Source organism: Chiroxiphia lanceolata, chromosome 18 (assembly GCF_009829145.1).
Source record: "Chiroxiphia lanceolata isolate bChiLan1 chromosome 18, bChiLan1.pri, whole genome shotgun sequence".
NCBI lineage: Eukaryota > Metazoa > Chordata > Aves > Passeriformes > Pipridae > Chiroxiphia > Chiroxiphia lanceolata.
In genome coordinates this window covers 7343504-7365032 of record NC_045654.1, presented here as the reverse complement: position 1 = coordinate 7365032, position 21529 = coordinate 7343504, and the positions used below count along the sequence as shown (strand labels likewise).

Below are 21529 nucleotides of genomic sequence, written 5' to 3'. Positions count from 1 at the left end.
AAAAGGGCATATAAAGGGAGGAATTTCTTCCTGGAAAGGGTGGTCTCAGGCATTGGAAGGGGCTGCCCAGGGAGGTGGTGGAGTCCCCATCCCTGAAGGTGTTCAAGAAACAACTGGATGTGGCACTCAGTGCTCTGGGCTGGGTGACAAGGTGGGGATCAGTCACAGGTTGGACTCAATGGTTTTGGAGGTCTTTTCCAACCTAAATGATTCTGGGATTTTTGAATGGACATTGTTTCCTGTGTGACACACCAGGCAAACAGTGAGAGCTGCCTTTGGATTCTCACTCTTCAGCAGTGTAAAAGCAGAATTCCTTTCCTTTCTGACTCCTAATTTCACATGCTGAAGAAACACATTCTTTATGGCCTCTTAACACTGTCTTGCTAAAACTAATTAAATTTAATTGCAAGTGAAAGTGAGGATTGATCTCAGTTTATTGCCCATTGTGATAACCATCCTGCTGGTTTTGTGTGCTCCACATGAAGGATGATTTTTCAGAGAAGTAAATGCACCTGTGAAACACTGGGGGCAGCTTATGGATATGCTTATAAACCCTGCAATCTTAATGAAGCAGTAGGAAAAGGTGCATTATACATCTCAGTAATGAGAACTGAAAATATGTTTTCAATTTCATTTTTTTGAAGGGAATTTCCCCCCTAATTTGCTGTTCAGCTGGAAAGAATCCACTGTGCACGACAGGGTTTCGACTCCAGGCATCCTTCCTACTTTTGGGGATGGGCTATGCCACAGGAATCGGTGTGTAACAGGGATGTAATTGTGCAGGAACTCCAAAGGAGAATCCATTGGGAAGATTGGTGAATGAGGAACCACCAACCAGTGTAAATTCAGCTGGATTTCTGTCACATCTTCCTCTTGGATATTTCGGTTTGAAAAACCTTAGGGAGTTGTATCAGCTGCAGCCCTGGGATGTAGCAGGGAAGAGGCTTTTTGGAGATGTGCACATCAGACAGGATCCTTTCAACACACACTTTAATTTCCATGAAACGTCCTAACCCTGCAGATTGTCTCTCCTCTCCCCGTTTGTGCAGTGGGTCTAAAGCCTGACGCTGTGGATACCAAATATCATTCGAAGCAAAAATCCTAGACAAAAACTTGTCCTGGAGCTCATTAGTGCCATTCTTAATTATCCTGGGGCCCACTGGGTGAAGAAGGGAAGCAGCATTCCCTGTGCTCGTGTGCTGGAAACCCTCTGTGCAGTGTCTGCTCTACCAGGCTGGACATTGTACCATGTACTGGTGCTGATGGGTGTTGTTATCCAGCAGTAAACTCCTGAGTGTTTTCTTCCCAGGATTGCTGTCACTGTGGGCTGTACCAAATACTAAGGTTTATTGTTTAAAAAACGGGCATATATTGATATGTACATGTATTTTTGGGTTTAGAACAGTTTTCCTAGATATGTGCTCAAGAAATGGTGCTTAGTAAGAAAAGACTTCCTCCAAGAGGAGGAGAAAAATCAGAATTCCATAAATACTTCTGGTTCTGGTTTTTTTTTAACTGGGAATTAGAAGCAAGACAGCCCGATTTTTAACTGACAGTAGAACATTCCTGCTTTATCCTGTTGTTTAAAGGAATACTCCAACCTGTGTGACAAAGGGAGACACCACTGTAACAGCTTTCAGCCCTGACACTGTAGCTCATTCCTGTTAGTCTAGGCAAAGGGAGGATTTCTGGGAATACCCTGGGAGCATCTCAGCACTGGAATGCGGGTCCTGGACACTATTGCTCGTTCCTGTCAGTCTAGGCAAAGGAGGGAATCCTAGGAATACACTGGGAGCATCCCAACACTGGTGTGCAGTTCCTGCCACCCTGTGCGCTCTTCCTGAGACACCCCTAAAGCTCTGCCTGCAGAGCCCAGCCTTAGGGTGCCACCTGGTGCCCACCTCTCCTTCAGCTCCAGCATTCCTGAAGGGAAAAGCCTCTGGCTGGATGGAATACACACCAATCCCCAGTATACTGTAAATCCAAGGAGTGAAAGCTGATGGAAGGGATCCACACCCAAGTGCTGCTGGTACTTGCTGCCTCCAAAGGTGCCTTGGCTCCTCATAGCTGTAGTTTCAGTTCCACCTTTATTTAAGTTCTCCTGACCACGTGTGATCCAGACTGTCCTTGCAGTTGTTTGTTTACCCTGCAGTTCTCACAGATGCCATTTGCTCCATTTTCAGCTTTGTGCCCGAATCCCCTTCCCTGGAAAATGACGTCGTCTCGACGCGGAAGCAGCCCCCGAACAGCCGCCCGTCCTCGCTGTCCTCGCAGACAGAACAGCCCTCCCTGGCTGAGCACCATGACTTCAGCAAAGACCAAAGGAGCACCAGCCTGGACCGTTCCAGCACTGACATGGACTCCACTGATGGGACTGATTTACCTCCTGTGGGAGACACATTCCCTGATGACAAGACCACTGATTTCTCTTTCATTGATGTAAGTTGCCATCATGGGAAACAGAAATTCTCCTTCTGTGTCACCTGTATTGTTCTCTGTGTTAATCACTGCAAAGCAGTTTCTTCTGGAAAATTTGCACCCAGTTTTCCTCTGCCTTTCCTTTCCCACACTGAATTTTCTCAGCTGCCTTCCTGCCTGAAAAGCTTGGGATCAAAGTTCTTCTGGTCTCTGCAATGTTTAGGTTCCGAGAGATTCCATAAAGCTGCTGGCTTCAGATAATTAAACATGGAATCCCAGGCTGATTTGGGTTAGAAGGGACCTTAAAGCTCATCCACTCCCACCCCCTGCCATAGGCAGGGACACCTTCCACTAGACCAGGTTGCTGTTAGCCCTGTCCAACCTGGTCTTGAACACTTCCAGCTGCTCGGGGCACTGCCAGTGTCTTACTGGAGTTGCTGTTTCTCTTTGAGCTGTAACAGAAGAATTAAATGGCTTTATGAACACCGGAAACTTAAATAACACATGTGCTGTGAGCCATGCAGATTTAAGGCTATAAAGGCATTCACTAATATTTTTCTTATTTACAATTAGGCTCTTTCTGTAATAGCTCATAGCTGCATTTTAAAGGATTTTTTCATACTGAAAAATCTTGCACTGGTATAAGACCAGGAATTTCTGGCCATACACAGTTAATGAGGTTAGAGTTCTTTGCAAGAGCTTTGATTAAGTTGGAGAAGTCCTCCAAGACCACTGAATCCAACCATTGCCCCAGCACTGCCAAGGCCACCACTAACCCATGTCCCCAAGTGCCACATCCACACGGTGTTTGAGCACTTCCAGAAGGTCTTGTATTGTGTTGTCCCTAGGCCACTAAAGGTGTCTCAGTAAAACATGAGTAGCTCCAAGTACAGCTGGAAAATGCTGTTTATTGAGTAGTTTATTCCTGACCTGAAATCTCTGGAAAAGAAACAAACCCACATCTTCTGGAGAAGAGGAGGCTCAGGGATATTTCTTGGTTGCAGGGAAGTCTCTAACAGCAAATTGCTTTAAGCAGGTAAATAAATTACAGCTCCTAGTTTTGCTTTGTAAATGTTATTGCCTATAGGATGTGTTGGAAGTGACTGATCACAGAAGTTTTCTGAATGCTGTGACACTAAATTTGGAGTGTCCTTGTTGCTGGTGAGTGGCTTCGAATGTCTGTGGCTGGCAGGGAAGCTGCAGCACTGCACTGGGAGAGAATTTTGTGTACTCGCTCTTTTTAGATCCCAGTCTTCAGATTGGCCTTCAGCTGCTATTAGCTAGGAAGACCTGTATTGATAAAGCACTCTAGGAACCAAACTCCTATTTATTGCAGTTATTTTTTGTATTAATTTAGTGCAAATAATTAATGCAGATCAGACATCCACAGCCCAGAGCCACGATGCACCACCCCCTCACCATAAATTCTCTTTAAGAATAATAAGCAGGCGAATAGTTTAATAAACTGAATAGGTTAATGCAGTGAAGGGGGTTGGGAAGTCATTGTGTAGGAGTTGGGGTTTATTTCCAGGCTGGTTGAAGGGTGTGGGGTTTTTTTCCAGCACACGGCTGTCCTGGACTCCAGTGCCCTCAAAACTCGGGTGCAGCTCAGCAAGAAGCGGCGCCGCCGGAACCCCACGTCCCACTCGCTGAGGAGGAGCAGAGGACTGGAGTTTGAGAACAGATTTTCCTTGGTGGAAGAACCAGATAATGCCTGGATGTTCAAGGATTCCACAGGTATCCCTCAGCCACCTGAAATAATCAGCTGTGATCAGCTTGGGTGTAAGGCGGGAGTTTCTAAATGATATTTCTAAATCCTGCTCTTCATTTGCTCTTGAATGGAAGGAGAGATCTAGAACAAGGGATAGATGAAAAGCTGACTAATGGTTCCCCCTCTGCTTTTTTGTAAACAATTAATTAGAGGAGAAGAAAACTATGCAACAGGAAGATTCTGAGGAGGAAGAGAAGATCCAGCATACTCCGAGGTCGTCTGCGGTACAAGCCCAGAGACTCCCCGTGTTCCCAGGAATGGATCACTCTGTTCTCAAGGTGAGCGCAGGCAGAGCACATCAGGTGAGAGATAAAACAGTTCAGGAGCTGCTGATGCTTTTATAAGGAATCCCTGCCCTGATTTTAGGCATGAATTTTTTTTTGGTTTTATAAATGAGTGATCTGGTTTGCATTAAATAAAGCCTGAATGCTTGCTTAAAGGGATCCCTTTCTTTGTTTTTGTATTTAGGCCCAGCTGCGGAAAAGACAAGAGTCTGAGAGCGCTGGGGACACTGGTTCTGCTCAGCTCTTCAAATCCCCCAAAGCCCAGCTAGGGACTCCCGGGAGCAGAGTGCTGCCCTCCAGTGTGGAGAAGGAGGACAGGTGAGAGAATTCCAGCCCCAACGATGCTGATACTGGTTTTGATGGAAGAAAAAAAAAAATAATGCAAGAAATTGGATATTTCTTTTTTTGTTTCTATAATGAGTTTTCATAATGAAGGAATAAAGATTATTTTTTTATATCTTAGGTCAGAAGAAAAGTCTCCTCAGTGGTTGAAGGAGCTGAAATCAAAGAAGAGACAGAGCCATTACGAGAATCAGGTTTGAAAAGGTACCTGGGGCAGGAAGGGGGGCTTTGCTAAGTGTGGGTGTGCAGAGACAAAACCACATTTTCTTTAAGCAGTGTTAGACCTAACTCTGAGACCTTTACCCTACCACATCCACCAGGACTGTCAGTAGTTGTGTGTTAGGGCAGAGCAGGTGTTTCACTCCCAGGTAAAAGTGTCACTGGTTCTCTGCAGATAATTTAATTGTCACAACCCTTGCTCTGTTGGGGCTGTGATTTCCTGGCGCTTCCAGCAGGCAAGAACAAGTCTGGTGCTGGATAACTGAGGCTTGCACACAGTTTGAACACCTTGTGTTGTTCCAACAGAATTTCTGGCAGCTTTTGAGCTTTTAATACATTAAATAGGACAATACCAAGGGGACACTACAACAGAAATACACATTTTGAGGGGCTTCCTATCGCGGTCCCTGGGAAGGGCTGACTGTCTGACCGTGTCACACCATTACTTCAATTCCTTCTGTTTTTTCCTTCCAGACAGTGATTCTAACTAGAAGAAGATAAAGAAGTTTAACAGAAGCCTTAACTCATCTGAACCTAAACCCCCATGTCATGTTGCTGCTGTTTGCTTCCTGCCTCAACTGCTCTGTGCATGGTGCCTTCCTGTTTTGTGGAGAAAGCTGCTTCAATTCATAGTCAAATACAAAGCTGTGTCTGTCAGGTCAGGGGGATGGTGTCACTTCAGACCTGCCTACCAGGAGGACCCATGGTTCCTGGTTAGCACTTCAGAAAGTCTTGGAAAATGAAGATATTTGGGAGTGCTGTGATGCAGGGAACTCCCCTCGCTGTCGAACTGTGTAGGTGTTCAGCACTCAGAGCTGTAACCTCTGGTAGATGTGTCTGGCTGGGCTTTGTGTTTGTTTATGAAAATAACAATTTTAATCAAATTTATCTTTTTTTTTTTGTGAACAAATAGTAAGCTCCTATTTAGAATGAAGTTTGTGGAAGGTGAGAGTGGAAGAACAAATCATGTTTACTGCCATATTGAAAAAGGAAACTTGATTATTTTTTGTAAAATGTATTTTTGATTGGCTTATATTTACATGTGATCTGCTGACCTGGCAGATGGAGATAATTTTTAGATGAACAAAATGTTAACTTTTGTCACTCTTGAAGTGGTATATTCTGTGTTTTGTCAGCATGTGGAATAATTGCTTCATTGGAATGTCTTTCCTAAAAAGGATCAAGCAATAATGTCAACCAGTTCTCTTTAAAAAACAAAGTAAAAATATGTAAATACTGTTTTTATAACAAAAAAGGAAGGGAAGAGGGAGGATGTTACACTCATATCAGGGTTCCAGTTAATTGTTGAATGTCACTTTAATAGCAGTTTGGATAGTCCCACTTCTTATTTTTATTTGTTAATCTGTAAATACCAGGTTTAAGTTTTTATTTTTATGCTGATTTTGTGAGATAACCTAAACGTGATCTTCAGTTTCTCAGATGATTTCCTGTCCTTCCTTTGGCAAGACCAATGTGCTGATAGCGGAGTAGGGCTCTCATGGCCCACGCGGGTGTTTGGGAATCACTAATCCCCAGACATGTCTATGTCTTTGATTCTGAAATACCAACACCATGGCCATGTAAGACATAACTGATTCTTGTCCCAGATAAGTGCTCTTTCAGTAAACCTTTAAAAATGAAGCCCAAGGAGGGAGGTGATTTGTCCTGTCGGATTCCTCAGGCTCGACCAGGAAAGCATGAAGAGGGAACGGAGAGTGGAGTGTTCTCCTTGCCTGCCAGAGCTGGGGCTGCTCCTTGGGTTGCACTTCCTATGTCCTGCTGAGGGGCTCCTCTAGATTCAAACCATAAAGCACCAGCACTTCCCCTCATTTTCCTTTCTATTTTTTCTGATCAGTGTTTCAGGAGCTCGATTCCCATGGGGTTACCACAGTGGTGGCCTGCCTGCTCTGCTGTCTGTCAGGCTTGTAGCTGCCAAAACCATGTGCCAATTCTTCTCATGAAGGAGTCACAGAGGAGGTGATTTGCAGTCCCAGTCTGCTCTAGGAAATAGCAGCAGGATGTCAGGAGACAAGTCCCATATGCCCATTTCTCGCTCCCAGATTTAGCTCTGATGGCAGCTCCTGGTGTGGAGATGAGACGAAGACATTTATCTTATGTAAAAGTCTTTCCTTGCTGCTCTGCCCTATTTGTCATGGGAGCTGTTGCCACTGTTAGTTTTGCAGCCCCTCTTGTCCCCATGGAGCAGGGATCCCCCAGGATCTTTGGCAGTGGGAGATGGGCCCTGTTGAGCACAGCCACCACCATCAACCAGCTCCTCTCAGCTCATTTTAAAACGTTGCACAGATTTTCTTCTCTCTCCTTTCGATGATGGTGGAAAAGGCAACTCTTTTTCTTTCGGGATACATTTTTTTATGGCAGCACCCAAGGGTTCCATCGCTGTGTCCCACGTGTGACACACATCTGGGCCAGCCTGAGCAGCCTGTGCAGGTGTGAGGAGGGTGGCGATGGCTCTGCTCACTCAGATGACGTGGGGCCCGTTTTAACCCCACTAATCAGGTAATTCCCTGCTTACAGGAACATTTACACAGGCTGGATTTTCCACTTGAGCAGGTGACAGTGTTGTGTTCCCAACAGTTGGAGGATTTACTGGCTCTTGGTCTCATAACTGAAGGCCAGAAATTCTGTAACTGCTGTGTGTTGAGGAAACTGAGGGGATTAACACGAGGTTTCCACAAAGCCCTTGAATGTGTTTGCATTTCCACGTCTGCTTGGACAATGCACTGAAACTTACTGTATTGAGTAGTTTAACCTACTACTGAGAAATGTTTAATGCTTAAATGTCTAATTAAAAAGCATCTTTAGAATGTTGTTGAATGGGACAGTGTTTTTTCTGCTCTATTATTTCTTTATATTGTACATGGATTAAATATCTACTTCCTTCTCTCCGGGCTATCACTCTGTAATAAAAGATATATAAATATGTTATTACTTCTTAAATGATAGAACAGACTGTAATACAGTTTATATAATTCTATTTTAATTCCAGATAATGTTTGTTGGAATTTTTTACGCTTTAACTTCTGTTGCCACGTGCTTTTTTCTGCTGTTTGGTGGAGATAGAAGACATCCAAGACTTTCTCTGAAGTGGCCTGACAGGAATTACACCCCCCACACCACCCCCTTTTCTCTCGCACAAAAGTTTGTTTCACCCTGGAATTTGTTTATTGGTAAACTGAAATGCACCATGGCACAGATTTGGGAATTCAAAGCGGTGCCTGTAAAAGGTTTGTTACCTCAGCCCTTGTGCAAACACTGGAATGTGCCGCCTGTCTCAGGTGTTACACCCGGGATATGGTTGGATGTGCAGGTGGCCCAGGGAGAGCTGGAGCACAGAATGACTTAGAGGGAATCAGGGCACTTCCGAGGCAAATATCAGGTAAATAGTTCATATCCTTTGATTTAACCGTCCTTGCCCCAGTAACAGGCACTTCAGTCTCAGCTCCTTTTCCTCTTGTGATGGAAAAAGCTGGGGCTGGTGCTGCAGAGTTGGTGCCCTTTAACTGACCCTGTGGAGCTGGAGGAGCTGCCTGCCCATAACTCCATGGTCCAGCCCCGATACACCCCAGGAGTGGTCAGTGCATCCTGGAAGGAGCAGGATTGCCAGCACAGGCTGGGCTGGGGCTGCTCTGTGGAAAATGAAGTCAGTGGGATGTGGTGGTGTGGGAGGTGTTGGTGTGTCCCACACGGGCTGTGGTGCAGGGCGTTCATTTTCACAGCAGATACCTGACTTGGAACAGTAAATGGCTAATTTCTGCAGGGATGGAATGTTTTGTGGGGAAATGGGAAGTTCCAGGATGCTGCTGAAGGACGGGATGGGGATGAAGGGCCTCGCCATGAGCAGCTCTAATGCTCAGCATGACGGGACAGGTTTCCATTCTGGTTCAAATGCCTGGCCCAGGGCATTTGCTTTTCTGACAATTTCAGTAAAGGTTTCTCGTGTAGTTCTGGGTTTCAGGATGAGCCGTGATCGGAGCAGGTAGGAAACCCTGCAAGAGCTGTAAATGGTGCTGTGTGCAGCTGAACTCAGCATTCCTTGGGGAGTCACAGGATGGTTTGGATTGGAAAGGACTTTTAAAGTTGAAGAGGAAATCAGCAGAGTGAAACACTCCCAGCTTGGTGCCTGGTGTGGAAGGGCTGTGTTCCCCCCAGTTACATTGTCCTGTGCCTGTAGAGGTGGATGAACCCCTGTACAAGGCAGTTGGCTCCCAAAACCACCCGTTACACACCCCAGGATGTGCCTTAAACCCTGCTGTGTGCCAACATGCTCCTGGGAAATGGGCCGGGGAGGGAGCGGGACTGGGAGCCAAAGAACGAACGGGCTCAATGGAGAGAACCATCCTGGTAAGGGCCAAAGCTGAAGCAAGAACCCCGCCCTGGAGATCCTGAGGTCTTTTCCTGCCCTGGAACCACCTACCCCAGCTTCCCTCCAAGCTCCCAGAGACGACCCCGACCCCACTCCATCTTGTGTTGGAGCCCAAACAAACGGTCAATATTTTGCCCGGTTTTTGCTTTGCGCTGCGCTCGGTTTCCAGGCTAAACCCTCCCGTGAAATGCTGATGGGAGAGTTTTCCAGAGAACCTGGCAAGAAGCAGCGTGAACGTGCTGATGTGAATTTCGACGTTAATCTTCTGTAAATCGAGTGGCCCATTTCCGAGGGACAGCCGGGAGAAATCTGAATGACGTTTCCATAGCCCGCGCTATTGAGATGAAATCTCATGGATGGAATTCCGTGGACGCAGCTGCTGTATCAGCGCTCGGATAATGTGCTGTTCTGTTCAGAAGCAACCCATAAATAGCGGGGCCGGCCGTGCCGCCGGCAGAGCGGAACCACACCGGAGAGGTACCAGCAGCACTGCTTGGACTGGAAGGGGCTTTAAAACAGAACTAGAGTGTCTGAGTCGAGGTGTCACCGAGTGAAGGGTTGGCTCGTGTGTGGCGAGAAGTGATGCTGCAGGGTTTGATTAAGGACGTTGATTGAACTTTTTTATTCATCTTTTAACCCCTCGCCAACCCTCGCGTAGCAAGGCCGGGGAGGCGCTTTCCAACGAGTTTCCTATTTGAGCAGGAGCTTTGTGGATGTTCCTGGAGAGCGAGGAGGGGGCTCTCGCCACCATCCCCCCAGCCAAGGCAGCAGCAGCAGCTCCAGCTGCCGCGTCTGGTGCCCCCTGGGATACTGGAGCAAGGGAGAGGTGTCAGGTTTATGTTAGTGGGAAAAGATGTCAGCAGCTGGAAGCTGAAATCTGGCAAATTCCTGCTGGAAACAAAGGCCAAGCTGTGAGACAGGAGTTTAGTGACAACTGGGTGAGCTGCCCAGGGCAGAGGGGATCCGTGTCCCTTGGGAGATGGCTGAGGTCGGTCCTGCAGGTGAACTGGGTGAGGATGTGGGGCCCATGTGCAGGAGGGGGAGGAGAATGGATCACTGAGCTTCCTCCTAGCCCGGACATCCGTGGGGATTTACAGCTGCTGCACTCGGGATCTGTGTTAGCTGTTCTGCCTGTTCCTAGGCCAGCTTCATCCTTTGTGTTTTATGAAGGACTTCAGAGCTCGTTAACCTCCTGCAATTTGGGTTTTCCAGGCATAATGACTGAGCAGCAAAGTCCCCCCGAGCAGATGGCGACTGGGGAGGGAGCTGGCGAGCGAGGTGGCATCTACAAGGTATACTGGGGGCAACTGGTTCCAGACGGACGTTGGGGGATGCTGTGGGTCCCCGTGGGATGCATGTGTGTGAGCCAGGCTGGAACCAGTACCAGCACTGCAGGCTGTACTGGGGATGTGAGCAGCCTCCAGCTCTCCTGCAGCAGCGCGTGGGTGTCACCGCTCGGGTGCTGAGTGGAGCCGCAGGCTGGGGAGGGAGACTGGGGCCGAGGATTTGCTGCTGCCTGGCAGGAGGGATGCTGTCCCTGCCTGTGTGGCTGCCAAGGACGTTCTCCCGCCAGTCTGGTGTGCAGCTGCCCAGTGATTTAATCCAGGAGACAAAGCATCCCGTCACAGTGGGACCGGCTGTGGGTCTGGGCAGTGAAGCTCTCTGGCTGTGTGTTTAGGTTTGAATTAAGCTCAGAGGTTGGTTGGAGGTAAATCAACTGTGGGAGTGCGGTGGCTGCAGCCCTTCCCACAGCTCAGGACACCAGGCAAAGCTGTTCCTGGCTGGGAAGGCTGGAGGTGGGAGCAGATCCTGCAAGTGGGATAAAGAAGTGCTGGGATCTTGGGCTGTTTATTGCTTTGGAGTGTACAGAAGTTCCTGAGGAACACGGGTGTCACCTCTGTCCCTTGAACCCCCCCTACGTGGTGTCTGCAGGAGGCTCTGCCCTTGTCCTGGGCTCAGGGGTTGCAGCTGGGACCCCTTTGGGGCAGGGCCCAGAGGGTGTGCCCCTGGACCTTCCTGGTCCCCAGACTGTGCTGGGCACCCTGGACCCTGCTCCCTGCTGTGCTCCTGCTGCTGGCACTGCCTCCAACCCATCCTGCAGCTCAGCCTCGAGGCTCTGCCAGGAAGAGGAGGACCCAGGGAGATGTTGGGGTCTCTGTACCTGACAGGTCTAGAAGGAAACACTAAATAATGACCTTGGTCCAGGCCAGGCCAGAGGAATGGTTGGTTTTGGAGGAGCAGAGATAAGAAAAGGATGGGCCATGAGCAGGCTGGGGGCAGGAGACACCATCCCACAGCTCTGGGGGTCTCAGCCCAAACCCTCTGTGTTTCCAGTGCTGTGTTCGAGCTGGTCACTTGTTTTCAGCTTGTCATGGAGGACATTCAAACAAACACCCTTGGCCAGAGTATGGCCTCAGAGTGAGGCCCAGAGCCATGTCAGGGCAGAGGCACATGACAGGACCTGTCTCTGCTGTGGGCGAGGAGTGACATTGGCATAGGGCGGCCGGGACAGAGGGACATGGCCACTTTGCTCCCCTGCTGCTCCCATTTCCAGGGGATCCCTGCAGTGGGGTAGGGTGTTCCCTCCACAGCATGGCTGTGGCAGTGACTGACAGTGTCTCTCCCCACCTTAGATCACGATCTACGAGCTGGAGAATTTCCAGGGGAAGAAGTGTGAGCTGACAGAGGAGCTCCCCAACATCACCGAGAAAGAGATGGAGAAGGTGGGCTCCATCCAGGTGGAGTCTGGCCCGTAAGTCCAGGGTGGGGAGGATGGATCAGCTCCAGGGGAGGTGGGGCAGGGAGAGCATCCCCCCCTCACGCTGGGGTCCCGCAGGTGGCTGGGCTTCGAGCGACAAGGCTACGCCGGGGAGCAGTTTGTGCTGGAGAAGGGCGACTACCCACGCTGGGACTCCTGGTCCAACAGCCACCTCAGCGACAGCCTGATGTCCCTCCGCCCCATCCAGATCGTGAGTGGGGCTGTCTTGGGGTGGCTGTGCCCCCCAGGATGGCCACAGCACTGGGGACCAGCAGGCTGGGAGGGTCCTGAGGGCCTGGGGGCAGCCCCTGACTGCTGTTTTCCCCCAGGACAGCGCCGACCACAAGATCCACCTCTTTGAGAATGCAGGCTACACCGGGAGGAAGATGGAGATCGTGGATGATGACGTTCCCAGCCTTTGGGCCCACGGCTTCCAAGACCGCGTGGCCAGTGTCAAGGCCCTGAATGGAACGTAAGGACGGGGGGCACTGGGTGCACATGGGGACACCCCAACAGGGTCCTGTCCAGTGGCGCCATGGTTGGTCCTCCCATGGTGGCAGGGATGTCTGGCACTGCCACTGCGCTTCCCATGGTGCTGCTTGTGTCCATCATGTCCCTTGTTCCCTCCCCCCCTCACCTTTTCCCTGGCCCACAGGAAGTAATGGGGGCCGGGGTGGTGTCCGTGGGGCTGTGTGATGGCTCCTTGCCCTAACCCCCTGCCAGAACAATGGAGCTATGGCTCCTTCTCCGCCCTGGGCTCTCCATCCACTCCCAGCACATGGCATTTCCCACCCGGGCTCTGTGGCTGCAGCCTGTGCGGTGACATTTGGTGACAGGGCAGTGGCCCTGGGCAGCATCACCTGGCTGCGGCAGGCAGAGGCACCAGCAGTGCCTCGGCCTCTGGAGTGGGATGGGGACAGGGACACTGCCCCCTGTTCCGAGGGGATGTACCTGCTGGGCAGGGGGTGCAGCAGGGCGGGGGGCCCAACTGAGCACTGCCTGCATCCCTGCAGGTGGGTGGGCTACGAGTACCCCGGGTACCGGGGCCGCCAGCACGTCTTCGAGAAGGGCGAGTACCGGCACTGGAACGAGTGGGACGCCAACCAGCCCCTCATCCAGTCCGTGCGGCGCGTGCGGGACCAGCAGTGGCACCAGCGGGGCTCCTTCGAGAACAGCTGAGGGACCCTGTGCCCCCGCCGGGGCCGGCTCACGGGGTGCCCCGGCTGATGCCGTGACCGTGGTGTTTTTTGTGCAAAAACCTCAATAAAACTCTGAGCTGGAGGCTGCCGGGGCCTGCCTGGTCCTGGGTGGGGCGGGGGGGGAATGAAGCGGGATGACAGGGCGGGGGGGTGGGATGGGGAGGGGGCCATGGCTGTGCCCCAACACCCCCCGGGCAGAGCAGAGGGGGGGAGTGTGTTTGCAGTGTTACATAAAGGCTGCAGCTTTCCAAAAATAACCCCCGGTGGTGCCGCGTCAGGGTTTTTCCAGTGCCTCTGTCCCTTTCCACAGCATCTCCTGCCTGCTCCCAGGGCAGGCAGCCAGTCCCCGTGGCAGGGAGGGGCAGGGGGGGTGTAGGGAGCAGGGGGATGTGCAGAACAGCCACCCCCTGGCAGAGCCAGGCCTGTGCACCCCAAAGGGGACTCACCCTAAGTGGGGGGGGCTGTGCCCAGCCCTAGAGTCCTGCAGGGTCCCCAGCCTGTCCCCAAGGAAGGTACTCACAGCACCAGGGGTTGTTTCTCCGGGGGGATGAACTCTGACGTGGGGGCTCAGCTGTTCTGGTGGTGAAGGTGGGGGGCTGGGGGGTGCCCCAAGGTGTTGGTGAGGTGCTGGGCAGCCCAGCCCTGAGCTGCCTTGGTCACCCAGGCAGAGCCCTTCCGTGGGGACAATGCAGCCACGCTCAGGAGTCCCAGGGCTGGGGGCAGAGAGGGGAGATGGGCTTGAGGCCACCTGAGCTCTTCGTGCTGGTCCCCGAGCAGCTGCTCCAGAGCCTTTCTCTTTAGTTTCGGGTTGGCAGCTGTGGAAGGCGAGTGTGTGGCCCTGAGAGGCAAAAGCTGCTTCCAGAACAGTCTGTGGGGCTGCTGGGCCCAGGGGGCTGCGGCATCACCACTGCCCGGGGCTGGGATGAGCTAAACTGTCCCGGCAGAGCCAAGGGAGGGAATTGCTGCCTGGAGTCACAGGAGCCGTGCTGAGCACTGTGTCAGCCCCTGCTGGGGTGGTGAGGGGCCAGGATGTGCCGATGGTGACTGGGGGGCAAACATGCCGTGCGCTGGGACCTGGGGCAGGCTCATGGGGATCCTGGCTGGGGACCCCAATGGATTAGCCCAGAAGAGGAGGAGGGTAGTGCTGGGTGCCTCTGTGGTGCCACAGCGGGAGGCACAGGAAAGGGAGAAGGACTTGGCAGGGCTGGAACTGCTGGAGGCTCTTGCTCAGCCCCCCAGCCTGCCCAGACCTCTCCATGGTGTGGTGGGTTTCTTGCAGAGCCACACGGTCACCTGTGACCCCATATCCCACTGAGACCCCATTGCCCACAGCTGGGACTGACCCTCCCACATGTCATTGCAGGCTCTGGTGACAATACCCTGCAGGGTGACCCTGTGTGCAGCCATCCTGGGGGCAGGAGAGGGGGCAGGGATGATCCCGAAGGGATCCTGCAGGGACGAAGTGTGGAGGAGGGAATGGATCCGGAATCTGTTAACGCTGTGTGACACTTGCTGGGTTGACACGGGGGGATCTAACTCTTCTGGGGGATGAGAGGGGGCTGTGGGTGCTGCACAGCACCCAGGGAGTCTGACAGCTGGGGTACCCCCCATACAGTGAAACCCCTTTGCTGCAGCCACCGTCAGCCCCCAGCCCCGAGGGGCCTCCCGGGTCGGCCGGTGTCGAGACGCCAGAGGAGGGGCTTCACTGCTGTCCTCGACCCCTCAGCTCAGCCTCGGCTCTGCCGCCCACCCTGGGCACAGCCTGGGCATGGGGATGTGTCCCAGGCTGAGCCCCTCGCTGACCTTGGCTTTGCTCTGATGTGAGAGAGGGGCCCCCGTGCTGCTGCTCCCACTGCCCCGTGGGGCTGGGGTGTTTCCCAGGGACCCCAAGAGGGTGGGAGATAAGAGAGGAGGAGTCCCCACACTCGGGCTGAGGGTGCTGTCTGGGCATCGTGCCACCAGGGCCAGCTCCTGCCCCTGCCCACCCCCGAAGGGTCGGTGTCGGGAAGGGGCTCCCGCGGTGCCCCCAGCCCCACCGGCTCCCTCTGCGCTGGCACGGGCGCTGGCACGGCCGCTCCCCTCCCGGGGCCGGAGACGGGCAAAGCCAGACGTTCACCAGGGCTTTGAGGCGCGTTTTATCGCGCATGGAAAGAGCCGAGCTCAGCAGGTTGAGCGGCCCCGGCGGCGGGGCGGCTGTCGGGGGATCAAGTCTCTGGCCCCGGAGCGCCTGGAGCGGGGCTGGCGGGCGCTTTGTTGGCCAGGGCCGCCCCGGCTCTTGGCACGCGTTCGGCTGATGCATGCAAACTCCAAATCTCCTCGCCACCAACCCGACAAAGCGGGTGACTCGAATGTGACAGGTAATGAAATAACTCGGGCTTGGTGCTCGGGCAGACAAAGGCTGCGGCGGATCAGCTGACCCTGGTTTTCATTGGGGTTTAATCCAGCATTCTCGCTTTGAATCAGGCTTTAACTATTTTGTAAATAGTTTTGGCACCACTCTGCTGCAGCTCGGTATAAATTCCACCTCCCGGCCCCAGCCCGTCACTGGCTCAAGCGGGTACTGGTATAACTGGTAAGACTTTGCTATTTATTGTCCTCTCTTTTGCCGTGGCCTCCTCCCGACTCCCAGGGCCGGGGTCCCTTCCCGGAGCCCGCGGGGTGCAGGCACGCAGGGGCTGAGCCGGGGGACAGTCCCGTCCCTGCAGCCCAAAGCAGGATATCAGGATGTCACCACCCAGCCGCGGCTCCGTTTCTTTTTGTCGGGAGTGAGCCGTTTTCACCAGTTCTGGAGCTGCTCAGATCCTGAGTGTCCCATTGGGCTTGAGGACAAGGGTCCTTCTAAGGAATGACAGTGCCAAGCAGAGCCAGGAGGGCTCAGCAAAGGGTCCTGCAGACCTGGGCCAGGTTTGGTGTAGGGAGCCCCAGTGCTTGTCCCTGTCACCCCTTCAGGCACCCGTGTGGGACAGGGGCTCTCAGCTGGTCACTGGGCAGGGACAGCGGGAAAAGCCTCGACTGCAGGAGCTGGGCTCTTCTGGGAATGACTTGGGAATGCCGTGGGCTCACAGTTCCCTGCACTCCTCTGGGCTGGAGACCTTGGGCAACTCCCAAGGACTATTGCCTGGGCTCTGCCACGAGCCTGGGGAGGTTTGGGGTGCTGAGCATCCCTAAGCAGGGACTGTCCCTGGCAACCCCAGCCTGAGCCCATCCTGCCATGAGCCCTGGCCCCAACACCCCTCCTCCCTGGGCGAACTGCAGGGCACGGACATGGGGCTCTGAGCACAGTTCCTGGTGCCTCCCCAGTGACAGATTTTAACCTGCAGAGTTTCCCTCCCAAGGCAGCAGACAACCCAGCTGATGATGGCTTCCGAGCACCAAATGCCAGCCTCCAAGCAGCAGCAAGCCAGCTCCAAGGTCAGTGTGAGACTTCCCAGCCCCCTCACTGGGGGCCCAAACCATCCCCTGGAACACCCCTGGAAGCAGCTGAGCAGCCACGAATATGCCCCTCGCCAGCACCCCCAGCACTCCTGGCTGGTGCCAAGTGTGTCTGGCTGAGGTGCTGAGCTGTTTGCTGTGGGACTAGGGGATGGGGAATGGGATTTTTCTGTCATCTCACAGCCCCAGTGCAGGTGGAGTGAGTGGGAATGGATCAACTGTTGATCCCCCCCCGCAGATGCAGCAGATCTGCCCCCCTGCCCGCTGACCCCTGAGATCTGTGCTGAGCTGGCGGCGCTGGGGCTGCCCTTGAGCCATCCCAGTGTGTTCCGGGTGTCTGGCTCACTCTGTCCCACCAGTAGCCGTGGTTCTCCAGCCACAGCCTGGATCCCTCAGTGTGACCACGGGCATCCCTCTGCCACAGGCACCGGGGCACTGGGATGGTGCCAGCAGGGACTCGTGGACATTCAGGAGTGCAAGCTGCATCCTCAGAAGGATGGGAGCATGTGCTTGTGCTTGCAGGCTCCTTAAAAGCCTCTGGAATGCAGTTTGGGGGGGCAGTGCGATGTCTGGGCTGCAGCAGACGTGCTGACCTGGTGGCCTGAGAAAGTGTGTGCCCCCTGCAGCGGTGGCAAGGGTGGGGGTGACCCCTTCTCTGAGGTGCTGCTTTCTTCCAGATTGCCATCTTCGAGCAGGAGAACTTCCAGGGCCGCTGCCATGAGCTCAGCGGGGCCTGCCCCAACCTGAAGGAAGCCGGCGTGGACAAAGTGGGCTCCATCCTGGTGCACTCCGGACCGTACGTGTGGGGGGCTGGGGACCACGGGGGGATGTGGGAGGGAGGCAGGGGCTGGGGGAGGAGGGGTCTCCCTGCTGCTGGCACCTGCGTCGTACCCAGGGTTTCATGTGGCAAACATCACTGAGCTGCTCACCCCAGTGTGTACCCAGTGCCAGTAGGTGAGCAGAGGGTGACAGTGGGTGACAGAGTCCCCTGGACAGGCTGGTATCCCCCAGCCCTGCTCAGTGGCAGGGGGATCAGATAAGTGTGGGCACAGGCAGAGATCGTGATGTTACCCCCAGCTTGGTTTCCTTTCCTTCGGGTACAGGGACAGGCGAGACTGGCACACCCTCGGTGCCCTCTCCCCACCTGCTAAACCTGCATGTGCTCCCCAGACCATGGGCTTTGGGCAAGGGGGAACCCCTGGAAAGCACCTGGGGGGTTCCCTGCCTGTGCCCTGCAGCCGGCAGCACTGCTCCCAGGTACAACAGGGCAGCTGCAGAGCACCCTGGTAGGAGCCCAGCCCCATCTGGAACACGTGGGTGATCCCGTTCTTCTGTGGGTCCCCAGAGACCATGGATGGGTGGCCACCACATCGGAACATCCACTCCGGAAAGTCCTGTAGTTCCGCTGCCAGCAGAGACATGCGGGATGGCTGGAGACATCACAGCCCTGCCTGCTCCCCCCTGGCACCTCCCGGGCACCGCGGTGCTCCTTTCCGTTTCCAACAGGGATCAGGGGACGTGGCTGGGGGCTCAGCCCCGGGGCGCTCGCCGGGGTCGGTGCCAGGTGCCGATCCCCGCCCCGCTGCCCCATCTGAAGCGCGTCCCCTGATCTCTTCCAGCTGGGTGGGCTACGAGCAGGCAAGCTGCAAAGGGGAGCAGTTTGTGTTTGAGAAGGGGGAGTACCCCCGCTGGGACTCCTGGACCAACAGCCGGAGAAGCGACAGCATCACTTCCCTGAGACCCATCAAAGTGGTGAGAGCACCCAGACAGCCACTACCCACCCGCCAGACCAAGGTCTGCAGCCAGAAGTCTTCCCCAGCCTTCTCCCGCCCTCCCCAGCCCCGCGGGCGGAGGGGCACCCCCTCCTGCGCACCCTCGCCCCAGCCCTCGGGGCCCGGGGAGCCGTGGGGGGGTCGGAGGGGGCGCGGGGACGGGGGCACTGGCAGGTGACCCCAGAGCGGAGGACGTCTGCTGGTAAGTCTGGCAGTGCCCGCGCAGGCGCCGGCTCTCTGAGCTGGATGGAGGGATGCGGAGCACCCCCGGCATCGGTGGGAGCGGCGGCACATGGTGCCGGCCCTGGCCTCGGTTTCCCCATAGCCCTGGGCTCTGCCCCCCCTGCCCAGTCCCGGGGGCCGGCAGCCGCTGACCCCCGTCTCTGCTCTCCCGGCTGCAGGACAGCCAGGAGCACAAGATCGTGCTGTACGAAAACCCCAGCTTCACGGGCAAGAAGATCGAAATCATAGACGACGATGTGCCCAGCTTCCACGCACACGGCTACCAGGAGAAGGTCTCATCCGTGCGGGTGCAGAGCGGCACGTGAGTACCGGGCCCGGGGGGGACGGGGGTCCCGGGCGATGCCAGGGCTGGACAGCCCCGGCCGTGCCGTGCCGGGCAATGTTCAGTGTGTGTGTGACCCCCCTGCTTGCCTTGGCAGGTGGGTGGGATACCAGTACCCTGGCTACCGGGGCTACCAGTACCTGTTTGAAAAGGGGGACTACAAGGACAGCTCAGATTTCGGCGCTCAGCACCCCCAGATCCAGTCGGTCAGGCGCATCCGGGACATGCAGTGGCACCAGCGTGGCGCTTACCACCCCACCAACTAGAGCCCCCGGCCCGTGCCGGGGCGCGGGGAGCGGACCAAGCGTTCCCCCGGCCGCCGCTGTGCCCCCGCGGCCTCGCCTCCCGCCTCCCCCCGTGTGATGCACGCGCTGCCGAAGCAACTCAATAAAGCTTGGAATTTCAAAGTCCCAGCTCTGCCCCTTCATTCCCGGGGCTGCAGAGGGACCCCCGGTGTTGCGGTGCCTTTCCTGACCCCGTGCTCCTGGGTGGGGAGGGGGACCCGTCGCCGCACCCTCGATGCTCTCAGTGCCACCGGCGCTGCCGGCCCACCAAAGCGCCCGGGGAGAGGGAGGTGACCTGGGGCTCAGCGGGAGGGACGGGAGCTGCTCGCCCCCTGCAGACCTGGGGGTCTGGCCCCCGCGCGGTGGCTCCGGGACTCAGCCCTGTCCCGGGGTGCACAGCCAGGGGTGGGGGTCGCATCCTGCTGCGGCCGGCAAAGGTGTCCAAGGAGCACCGCGGTGACTGGGAGGATGCCACGACGGCTGCGAGGGGGAGCGTTTGCCCTCTCGGTCAGAGCACCTCCGAGCCAAATAATTGCTTTAGTTATTAGGCACTGGAAGCTTTAATTAGGAATAATGCTTTAATTTAGCAGTCACGGAGCTAAAGGATGATTTAATTATCGTGTCTTAAGTCGAGCAAAGGAAGTGGAGGAAGGCAGCCGCACTTGCTTGGCCGGGGGCTCCGTGAGGTGGCAGGGGCAGGTGCCGGAGGTGGTGGCGGAGGTGGCCGGGCTCGGTCCCCTCCGGCAGCAGGATGTGGCCGTGGCAGCCGCTGTGTGTCACTGCAGCTGTGTGTGGGCAAGAGGGGGCCGGGGCTGCACAGGTGATGGAAACCTGACCGGGGCACCCCGGGCATTCCGTGCCTCCTGCCGCTCTCCTCTCTCGTGCACCGCAGCGCCTCGTTCCGCTGCTTTGGTGTGAAAACCAGCAAAACTGGGAACCCGAGGGAGTCACAGATGCACATCATCACCCTCAACAGCTCCCACGCCCAGCCGCCCCGGCGGAGGGGGGGTTTGCTCCCTTAAACCTCCGCATTCCAGCGTCCCCGTGCTCCGGATGAGCGAGCCCGCGGGCGACCAGCCCAGTTCACCACTCGCCAAACGCTGCTGTGAAATGTCAGCTCCTCGGCGAGGCGGGCTTTGGCAGCCGCCGCGCCGCTTCCCTGCCGAAAGCTGTGCCTTTCCTTCCACAGGGGGAATTCAGGATCATCGCAGACGTGAACATTTATGCTGAAAAACGGGGTTTTCGCGGCAGCAGCGACAGACTCCCCGCGGTGCTGCTGAGGGGAGAGCTCTGCCTGAGGCTGCGTGTTGGTGGGAAACGGCGGCTTCTGGGGAAGCAAACTGCGGAAACCAGCAGCGAGGTGGGGAGCAGGGACCCCCCCAGGAATCACAGATTCCCAGCCATGGAATTCCAGATGGGTTTGGATTGGAGGGGACTTTAAAGCTCGTCTCGTTCCACCGCCTGCCATGGGCAGGGCCATCTTCCACTAGTCCAGGTTGCCCCAAGCCCCGTCCAACCTGGCAGCCGGGGACCAGGGCAGTCTCTGCGGGAAAACGGAGCCCGGCTGTGAGCAGAGTGGGGGGTCCTGGGGGAAAAGTACTGAAAGCAGAAGTGGAAAATGTGAATAAGCCCAGAGCAGCTCATATGGGACCTGTCGGGGGGAGGGGGGGGGAGAAATTCCTCATCTGGTGGCTGGGTGCACCCAGGTGGGTGCCCTCGGGTCACCTCGAGGCAGCTTTAGCTCTGCAGAGGAGGGTTTTTCCGTCCCTGGCTCTGGGGAAAATATACTGGAAGATTTTTTTTATTTTTTTTTTTTAATTTTATTCAAAAGCAGAAGATCGCCTCCATCCCACGCACGCTGCAGAGCTGCCATCTGGTTCGCTGCTACCCCGCCTCAGCAGCTCGGAGCCCCCGGCCCCCCCAGCCGGTGTCCCTGTCCCCTCCCTCCCCCTGCCCATCGCCCCTCGCTGCCGGCGCCGGGGCTGTGATATTTCGGCGGTCCCATGGCGCTGTGGCGGGTGGGTGGTTTTGCCGCCGTGCCAGTAGTCGGCAGAGCTAAAGCTGTTCTCCAGGCTAGTGAAAGGATTTTTTCACCCAGCAA

The 21529-nt window shown here is 55.3% G+C and overlaps 3 protein-coding genes across 9 annotated transcripts in view; all 3 read left to right on the top strand.

The window, feature by feature from the left end:
* Nucleotides 1-7975, top strand: part of KIAA1671 (KIAA1671 ortholog) — a 71188-nt gene extending 63213 nt beyond the window's left edge. For all 4 annotated transcript variants that reach the window (XM_032706040.1, XM_032706041.1, XM_032706042.1 and 1 more), the window contains 6 exons: nucleotides 2184-2439; nucleotides 3981-4155; nucleotides 4340-4467; nucleotides 4658-4791; nucleotides 4937-5019; nucleotides 5509-7975. In XM_032706040.1, the coding sequence (XP_032561931.1) occupies nucleotides 2184-2439; nucleotides 3981-4155; nucleotides 4340-4467; nucleotides 4658-4791; nucleotides 4937-5015 (772 nt within the window). In that variant the 3' untranslated portion in view covers nucleotides 5016-5019; nucleotides 5509-7975. The remainder of the gene's footprint in view (nucleotides 1-2183; nucleotides 2440-3980; nucleotides 4156-4339; nucleotides 4468-4657; nucleotides 4792-4936; nucleotides 5020-5508) is intronic.
* A 190-nt stretch (nucleotides 7976-8165) lies between these two features.
* Nucleotides 8166-13455, top strand: CRYBB3 (crystallin beta B3). Of its 3 annotated transcripts, XM_032706077.1 has the most exons (6): nucleotides 8166-9895; nucleotides 10631-10710; nucleotides 12052-12170; nucleotides 12255-12387; nucleotides 12506-12648; nucleotides 13190-13455. In XM_032706077.1, the coding sequence occupies exons 1-6, from the start codon at nucleotides 9775-9777 to the stop codon at nucleotides 13353-13355; spliced, it is 762 nt and encodes a 253-aa protein (XP_032561968.1). In that variant the 5' UTR covers nucleotides 8166-9774; the 3' UTR covers nucleotides 13356-13455. The 3 variants fall into 3 exon arrangements, with proteins under 3 accessions (XP_032561968.1, XP_032561966.1, XP_032561967.1); XM_032706075.1 differs by having other exon boundaries at nucleotides 8166-10710; XM_032706076.1 differs by lacking the exon at nucleotides 13190-13455 and having other exon boundaries at nucleotides 8166-10710; nucleotides 12511-12642.
* Nucleotides 13456-16727: 3272 nt separating this feature from the next.
* On the top strand, nucleotides 16728-19546 carry CRYBB2 (crystallin beta B2). Of its 2 annotated transcripts, none has more exons than XM_032706079.1 (5): nucleotides 16728-16786; nucleotides 17485-17603; nucleotides 18427-18601; nucleotides 18981-19123; nucleotides 19242-19546. In XM_032706079.1, exons 1-5 carry the CDS (start codon nucleotides 16730-16732, stop codon nucleotides 19408-19410), a joined length of 663 nt encoding a protein of 220 aa, XP_032561970.1. In that variant the 5' UTR covers nucleotides 16728-16729; the 3' UTR covers nucleotides 19411-19546. The 2 variants fall into 2 exon arrangements, with proteins under 2 accessions (XP_032561970.1, XP_032561971.1); XM_032706080.1 differs by having other exon boundaries at nucleotides 16733-16786; nucleotides 18427-18559; nucleotides 19242-19520.
* The last annotated feature ends 1983 nt before the right edge of the window (nucleotides 19547-21529 follow it).